Source organism: Oxyura jamaicensis, chromosome 2 (assembly GCF_011077185.1).
Source record: "Oxyura jamaicensis isolate SHBP4307 breed ruddy duck chromosome 2, BPBGC_Ojam_1.0, whole genome shotgun sequence".
In the NCBI taxonomy this organism is placed as follows: Eukaryota; Metazoa; Chordata; class Aves; order Anseriformes; family Anatidae; genus Oxyura; species Oxyura jamaicensis.
The window spans coordinates 83,876,595-83,885,739 of NC_048894.1; the positions used below are offsets into that span (position 1 = coordinate 83,876,595).

General features: G+C 35.8%; 1 protein-coding gene across 2 annotated transcripts in view; it reads right to left on the reverse strand.

Moving 5' to 3' along the window:
• The window catches only part of MARCHF6 (membrane associated ring-CH-type finger 6), a 47,177-nt gene that overhangs the window by 27,169 nt on the left and 10,863 nt on the right, over positions 1 to 9,145 (reverse strand). For both annotated transcript variants that reach the window (XM_035317422.1, XM_035317423.1), the window contains exons 4-8: positions 6,051 to 6,194; positions 4,507 to 4,579; positions 2,226 to 2,394; positions 1,491 to 1,683; positions 1,120 to 1,181 (exon numbers count right to left, since the gene is read on the reverse strand). In XM_035317422.1, the coding sequence (XP_035173313.1) occupies positions 1,120 to 1,181; positions 1,491 to 1,683; positions 2,226 to 2,394; positions 4,507 to 4,579; positions 6,051 to 6,194 (641 nt within the window). The remainder of the gene's footprint in view (positions 1 to 1,119; positions 1,182 to 1,490; positions 1,684 to 2,225; positions 2,395 to 4,506; positions 4,580 to 6,050; positions 6,195 to 9,145) is intronic.

Consider the following 9,145-nt stretch of genomic DNA (forward strand, 5'->3'; position numbering starts at 1 on the left):
ACTGATCAAACAGATAAATCCATACCATATGTCATGCTCAGCAAAAGCAGCTGCGGGGAAAAAGGTGGAAGGTGGGGACATTCAGAGTGATGCCGTTTGTCTTCTCAAGAAGACATCACACGTTAATGATGAGACCTACTTTCCTGGGAGTGGCTGAACACTTGCCTGCTGATGGGAAACAGCAACAAATTCCTCAGTTTGCTCTGTTGTGTGCATGGCTTTTGCTTTACCCAGTAAGCTGTCTTTACCTCAGCCCATCAGTTCTTGCACTTTCTCTATTCCCTCCCCTATGCCACCTGGGGGTTGTGAGTGAGTGGTTGTTTGGTACTTAGCTGCTTGTCCCTTGTGATGAAAATTGAATTTCTTGACCTTGTTCAGGGCAACAAATGTAACAAACAACTGTCTGCCTTGGGCACTAGTGGCAATGCTAAATGAAATGAAGCTGTTTCTTCTACCTTCAGGTAGATTTTGTTGTATTCAGTGAGCTTTGAACTCAGATGATGATCTAAACCAGCCACAAAAAATACTTCTTGAGCCTCTACACTGCTGCCTGATGACAGCATACATCTCATGTCTAACTATGGAACCTGCAATCCATAAACAAAACAGAAGCAGTATTACATTAAAACGCTCCATCATTTTTTATGAAGTATATTTGTCTTTTTCAAGTATATAAAGTACCTAACCAAAATTTTTTGTTTCTTTAGTAGTTTTGATGTTATCAATGCTTTCATGAATATAAAAGTAAGTATTAAACTATAATCAACAACACAACGTGCTGTTCGTATGACCTAGCATCCTTAATGCAAACTGTAATTGATTTCTAAACCTGACCAGATTGAAGACTTTAGAAAGGTCTCTGCTAATAGATTTTAAGCTGTTACTGAACTGCACATAAATGAAATGACTTATTAATGTTTAAGGAGTATAATAATATTTTACTTCTAATACAATGACCTTTTTGGGTTTGTAAAGGACTCTAACTACCAGTTTTCACACTAGACAACAGTATCCAGATATATCCCTGATGGATTTTATTACAGAAATGCTGCGTATCATTTCAAGTATAAATCAGTGAGAAATATGTAGAAGTAAGTCACCGAGGTTATTCTTACTCACTCGCTCCCAAGTAAGCTCTTCTGCTGCTCGATCCCATTCCAAAGCATTCCAGTTCATGTCATCTGAGGAGACAAGAGCCATTTTTACAGCTGTCAGCCTCACCCCAAACCAGATTCAACTAATCCATGCTATGCTTTAAATGAACAAAAGGGCTTATGTGCGTAACATTCAACTCATGAATGCTGATGGCTTTTCAGCAAGCAAATGCTTTAATACTCAAAAGAAATATATGAAATTTGCAAAAACAAAAAGATAAATAATGTGAAGTGGGAAGTTATATAATCACCTGCCTTGAATTATGACAGCTTGATTTTCAAGTTTCATTTATATTTAAAAAAATTAGAACATTACTGTTTTGAGTCACCTGTTACCTTGTGCTCCATTGTTTGCATCGGCTGCATCTTCTACTACAGCATCTTCTTCATCTTCATTATCCTCCTCTTCTTCATCTACTTGTTCTTCTTGAATTTCAGGGTTCTCGCCTACAACTACATTCTCAGCAGCTGGGTTAGCAGGTTGATCAAGCACAGCATTTTCAACACCGCCATTTGCAACAGCCTGAGCCTGCAGAAACAGGTTACTAGCACTCAGTTATATTGATCATACTCTCAGTACTTTACCTTGTATCCAGAAAAAAAAAGTGTAACAAATAATTAATATTTATTTATTTAGGTAAGCATTGAAAGGCAACAATTTACCTCTCAAAAGTGAGACATTCAAGACTTCTTTACAGAACAGCTGAGCTTGGGAGGGGCCCCTAGAGGTCATCTAGTCATCTCACCTACTCAAAGCAGCGTCAGCTACAGCAGCTTGCTCAGTGCTGTTTCCAGATGTTTTCCAGTAACTCCACCACCTCTTTAAGCAACCTGTTTCAGCAGCAGATTGCCCTTACAGTAAAAGAGGCATTATGTGATTTCTATTTGTTTTTCTGTTTTTGATATTACTTTTTGTTCTGTCACTCAATACTACAAGACGACTCTGCCTCCATATTCTACACCCTCTGATCAAGGATCTATACACACTTACAAGGTCCAGCCTGAAGGTTTTTTATTCACATCAACATATTTCCTAAATTTATTATGAACTATTGGGCAGTTAAGTTTTACCTCATTTTGTTGACCAACACCATTGAGTGGCTGCTGCTGATTTTGTTCCAACCACTGTGGTGCTCCTCCATGGACAATCTGTTCACGTAACCACACAAGGCTGATAAATGCACACAGAGTGCATGTCACCACAAAACAACCTTGCAAACAGTCAGCCAGTAAGTTCTCCCTGATAAAGAGAGAAAAACATTAATTATAAATTTATTTTGCATATTAAGACTACACTTAGTCATTGTTAACTACCACAAACAGATACTCCTAGTTCAAATCAACAAAAATATACATTTGTGTGAAAAGTTGATTTTATTTGTTTATCTAGGTAAAGAAACTATGGAGATGTAATTTTGTTTTTAAAAATCCATTCAAAGTACGTTTCATTTAGGAAGGTTCTAAGTACCTGTATAAAAATGATTTTAAGTGCCAAGATAGACACTGATTTGGAAAATATTTTATTTCCCTCTGGTTTGGCTTTCAAAATTAAATTACTGTTTGAACAGAAACATTCTTAAGAAACAGGTGCTGACTCAAGATGAACAGAAGCTTCAAGTGTAGTTCAGGAAAAACTATTTCCAAGAAATGCAAATGAAATACAATAGTCATCAAGTAAATTGCTATATCGAAGTTATTTCTTCTAGACACAGAATTTGGATTTGATATGGTAGAAGATCTGTCTAAATGGCAAGATGCATAATTTCATTCACTGAAACATTCTGTCTGCTGAGATACCCTAACCAAACAAATGGAACTGCTGGGTTTGCCTTTGACTCTATTTTTCTGGTAGCCTTTTACCCCAGACATTCATTGTTCCACACTGCACTTTAAAATCCTAATCTATCAAGTTGTATCTAACTGTAAAGCAGGAGCAAAACGAAGTTCAGTTAGCTAGCTGAAACCAGGGTTCAACTAATGCAATGGATACTTTAATTGACTTAAATAACCCTCATGCCTCTATCCCTTCCCACTTGTTTTCACCCTTGCATTACTCTTTAGCCACAGTGAATCTGCTCAGGGAACAGACTGACTACACTAAGTCATTTAAAATAAGGAAGCAATACGCTATCACAGTACTTTGTCATTCCCCTGTGAAGTATCAGCCTGACTCTCCATGCAGCCACAGCAACACTTGTGCCTGCACAACACGGCGAATACCACAGGGACCAGAAATGAAAAGATGACACCAGATGCTATGGAAATAGACTCCGTCAAAGAAACAGATGTCAAATCTTAATAGAGAAACTTCGACACATACTTTAATCCTTTATTTTCTCCTCAATATAGATTCCATAGGCTGTAAAAGACATTTAAAAAGATGCTCCAAGTTCAGTTGTTCAGTTGCAGATCCTTCTCAGACAAGTCAGAATAAAACTTATGCTTAATGAGAGATCACAGGAAAAATACTGTTCTTAATCTCAAGTGAGCATCTCTCCCTACTATCAAAAAGTAATGTTACTTGCCCTGGTGCCTAAAAATCAAATAGCTCAACAGCAGGTAATTTATAGAAAAAATTGAGATGACTTATCTAAACAAGACAGGACATTCATTCAGAATCTGCTGAACTTGCAAGTGATTCTAATCAAACTGAGTTTCACCTCCTCAGGTGTAAAAGAATGAAAAAAAAACAAAAACAAACTGATCTAAGAACCAACCTGAAATTCTGTTGTATTGGTAATTTACTAATTCTTTAAATGATACTGATTTAAAAAAGAGAAAAAGGGACAATACTCAATAATGTATGGTGACTGAAGCATAGCTAAAATAGCTGCTAAAATGTTAGCTAAAATGCAAACATAAAAAAAATCTTTATCACATGAGAAATTCAGGATGGGTTAAATTAATTCAGAATATAAAAATGGAACAAAGCAAACAATATACCACTGTTATATATAATAATATATACTAATATTCTGCTATGTAGCATCAGGTTTATACTGTTCTAAAATCTTGTAGAAGTACTTAAAGGAGATTAAAAAAAAAAAAAAAATTAAACAATTTTGCAGAATAAATTTTCTTGACATCCCATATAAATCTTCAGGCCACTATCCAGGGCCCATTTTATAAATTCAGCTTTCCATCTCCAAAGAAATCAAGTAACAAAACTTCAAAGTGAAATGATTTCTGTTGTAAAACAGGGAGCCAAATATCTCATTATGCGAAGGGAAATGGGCAGTTCCTAGTGTAAGACAATGGAAGATATAAAGCTGGAAGAGAAGGACACTGAGGGACCATTTTCAATTTTATCTGATGAGGAAGGTAATTTGTAACAAACTGGTTAAGTACTTACGTTGACAGAATATCTAATGGCAGTGTCAGTAGTGAGCTCACAGAGCCAGTAAACAAGCACTTGTAGATACGACCTGCATGACAGAAACACAAGCATGGCACAAAATTAGTTTTGGTTATGGCCTCATTTGGGAAGGATCACAGCTAACTTCTTTTCACGTGACTTTCTAAATAACTTTTATCACGAGCAAAAAATCTTAACTTTCATAGTGTCAACAGAACTCAAGACCAAATATGACCCGAGGAACAAAGCTGTACTTGATGAGGTAGACATCTAAAGAACTGCCATGCTGTTAGACCCAACGTTCAACTAGATATGTCTCCAACACCGGTCACACCAACAAATGCCAGGTTAAAGGTAAATGCAGCAATACTTCCTCAATACATTCTCACATGTTTCACTGCCAAAATAACTGTGCTAATTAATCCTTGGTGGATTTCTTTCCTATTGATTTGTTCAATCATATTTTAAACCTGCATACGTATTTTTCTATCATGATAGCCAAGAGTTTCACCATTTCATTATGTGTTTCAAATCACTGCTTTATGGCTTTATATTTAATATCAGTTCATGTTAGCTTTTTACTGCCATTTTTCAGTCACTATCTTAAAACTAGTTTACCCATATGTATAGCCTACTTCAGAATCAGCCACTGAAAGAATTTAAAACATTTTTAGCTTCAGTCTAGGACAGTTTATCATCTTGTTTACTCCACGTCCAGAAAAGTTCTTTTTCTTGCACAGAAAGGACAGGCTGCGGAAACAGGATCACCTTTTTACAGCTGACCTCGGTACTGTGCTACTTTCAAACTAAGCCAGCATCAGCTACTACTAAAAGCACAGAACATACTGAGAAACTGTCTAGGGAGGTTCATTTACTGGCTTCCTGCTCTTTTGTTCAAGGGGTACTCTATTGTTGGTTGAGATGCCCTTCCATTCATTTCCTTCACTGAACACTATATTCCCTTTCCCTTCTTTTTCATCCTCTTGCTATTTCTACCTTGTTGAAACGTTTGTATTTGAAAAGTAAATTTCAAACTAGATACTGCAGCAATTTAAATGTCCTCCCTTTTTCTGCCTAATTCTTTTACTATTTATAGGCCTTTAGTTAATTTTTCTATGCAGAGTTTTACTGCTCACTTTATGTATGACTATAAAAAATATAATGTTCATACTAACAGAAAATTTGCACTTTCATTTTTAATTGTTAGAAAAAATAAGACAATTCTTCTAGCCAAATGTTAATAAAGAGTATCAAATTAAAACTTTCATGCAGATTTAAGAGATGGTAATTGAAGATGTATTTTATAGAAACAAGTTTAAAAGCACTTTTATGCATTTTGGCCTATCTCAACACCAACACCTTAAATGCACTGCAGTACTGGTTCAAGAGTCAAATAGTTAAAATTTCTGAGTGAAATTAAGTCGATATGTCTTTGAACTAGTAGGTGTGTTGCTTTTTTTTGGCCACACAAAACATTGCTGCAGCAAACAACATGTTCTTCTGTGGATAAGAGTGTTACAATACAAGAAATTTATACTTACATGCAGTAAGAGGTACTACTCCCAACCACGCAAAGGCCACAAGTGTATAATGAAACCAGTATCGTATTGCTGTGCCAATACTCGTAACCAGTCCAGCAAAGATGTCTTGGATTGGAAGCCGTGAAGGCATATCTGGGGAATAAACTGTGTAGAAAAGGCACTTATGAAACAGCTTTTCCCTTAAAGAAGCATTTATGTGAAAGTTCTGCCAACTATGTTTGTACTTGACAAAAAGCCTACTGTAAGAAAAAGCGTATTCTATAGATTTCCTATCATATCACTCCAAAGAAATAACAAAAAATGTCATGACACATTTGTTACATTGTGTACTGAGCTCAATAGGAAAACTGAGCTCAATAGGAAAATAGGAAAATAGGTTTCATGCTTGCTTTTAACTAAGAGTTTTCTTAGTAGCTTTATTACATCAATTGCAGAGTCTAATTATCTCAAAATAAGCTCATGCCTGGAAGAAAAAGCAGATGCTGAATTCAGTAGTCCTCCAACTCAACATTACCTGAAAGAGATCCCTGTTAATTACAAATCTAGTTCAACAAAAGAGTACATGGAAAAAGATAAATTACGAATTTTGCATTCTGTCAATTTATTTGTGCTAGATAATTTAGATTCCACTTGCCATCAAACAGCACAAAATCTAGCAAAGTGAAACCACAGAAAAAAAACAGGAAAAACTGAAGGTAAACAATTAAGTGTCTACATATGTTGAAATTTATGTAGAAAGGCTTTTACTTTCCATGGATATAAATTTAGACTAAGGTCATACCTACTAAGGAACATGAGGCAAGTTGCTCAGTCTACACACTTCTATAATAGTAAACTTTCTCAACTTCTTAAAGTCAACACATACGTATTACATAAACCCCACCATATTCAAAAGCCAAGAAAAAGAGTGGCAAGGTTTTTTCTTTTGCTTTCACTTTTATTACCATAGTCAGTACATAAAAAGCTGCCTGATAGGTCATTAACGTTGAGCATATCTTCACTTTTATCAAATTACCTCTGCTATCTCTACATGTAACCTATTATTCCCCAACTGCTATGAAAATATGAAACCATATTTTTCAGATTACAGATGCTGATTACTTGAAGTTTTCATTATGCATTAAACAAGTAGAGGAAATCTATTTCTAATAATTTCATTACATTTAAATAGCTTCTACACACTTGTATGAATGCCAAGAAGTCTTAGTGTACGTTACTGATACTGGACTTGAATGAAGAAGATAAACTACAGTTAAGTGTACAGACACTGCTGCCTGGATGTTTAACTATTATGTTGAGAACAGCTGAACTTGGAGACTTCAATACGTTTAACCACTAGACTTTTTTTTTTTTTAAAAAAAAAAAGCACATGACATACTTTTAACCACATAAATGATGTCAATTTTTTAAGAATTAGAAGGGATTTTTTTTCCTTCCTTCTCATACAATCCTTTGACTTAATAGTCTGAGAAACACTGCTTCATGAAATCCACCTGCATTTCCCTTTTCTCTAATGAACATCCTTGCTAATTTTACCTGCATTCTTAATAACCCTTTTACTAATCTCAGAGAGAAAGCCCCTACATGAGAAGAGACCTTTTTTCTCTCCAACGATATTTCCCTGAGTTTCTGCATTGTAAAGAGAAGGAGGGAACACAGTAGGGCAGTATCAATATGCCAAAGAATGTGGAGTTTGGTGCATTCCAACAATATGTGGATTGTATTTGACTGAAATAACAGCAAAACAGTAAGAGAAACATTAACTAGTTTTAAATTTCAAAGGTTCTGGTAAAGAAAAAGAAGAGGACTAAAATATAATACTAGGGAAGCACAGGCCTGAGAACACAGAACAGCGATTTAAAAGTAGGGCACGTGTTTTGATGTTTACCAATTTACAATTCGGTAGCACCATACAAATACTAATTAAAGACTTACTAACAATCACTCAGCTCATACTGAACCAACATTCTTGATAATTTAAAAAGCGGATAAGCAGACATTTGTTAAGGGCACTGAAAGAACGGTTATCTGATGTGCATGTGTCACAGATTTATTATATCACTCAGACAAAACTGAACTCAGCAGATACTCTGAAGCTTACTTTTTTTCATTTTCAAAAAACATACCAATTCTTTGGAACTCCGAAAGAGGCCACAACAAAAATATTAACTATGCATTAATGTTGTAATTGTTAGGGAAAAGTTAAAATGGCTAAAAAACAAAAACGTGTTTTAGGAATTACTGACAACTCATACATTACAGTCCCCTCTGTGAGTAAAGATGCCCATCTTCAGTAAAGTTCAGTAACGCTGCAGTGGCTATAAATGCTAGTAATTCTATATACTAATTTTTCTAAAGGCTTTAGGATTATTACTCAGCATTCAGACAAATGCAGAATTTAGCTCCTACTCAGAGGAGTTAAGCTAGCTACATCCACCAAATCTTAACAGGTTGGTGATTCTTGATGATGCCAGGAGCTGGGTGGGTGGGTGCAGAGAGCAGTGTTGTATCTCCCTACTTTGCCACACCTCAGAACATGTAAAGCTTCTACTGCTATTTCTAGCTTGTTTCAACTTCTCTTCCCCTTTGAGCCACCCAAACAGAAAGGTACAACAAACAGTCCAGGAAGCTAACAAACTGAAGGGTGCTCAGTTACTTCCCCATTTACATACACATTTGTTGAAATTATCCCTATCTAGTATTTTAATTCCTGGTTTACTGAGCTCTCTCCAAATCACGCCCACCTAATGAAACCAGAGAAAAAGCCTACTTTCATTATTGCCTCCTATTATCAACTCCTGCAACACATTCAGAAGTTTCCCAATTTTGTACCTCATGTTTGGGGTGTGTGTATGTGTGTGTAAATCTCAGATGGATTTGGGTTAATCCTAATTCACAAAGCAGACAGAAAAAGAACGTGAGCAGTTGCTGAGTGACTACCACTCCAGATTCCACTACTTCAAAAGGACTCAAGAACCATGATGAGAAGATAAAATTCTTCCTACACCTTCATTTCAGCTACATTTCAGCTACATTACACCTTCATTTCAGCTACATTTCAGCTACATCACACCTTCATTTCAGCTACATTTCAG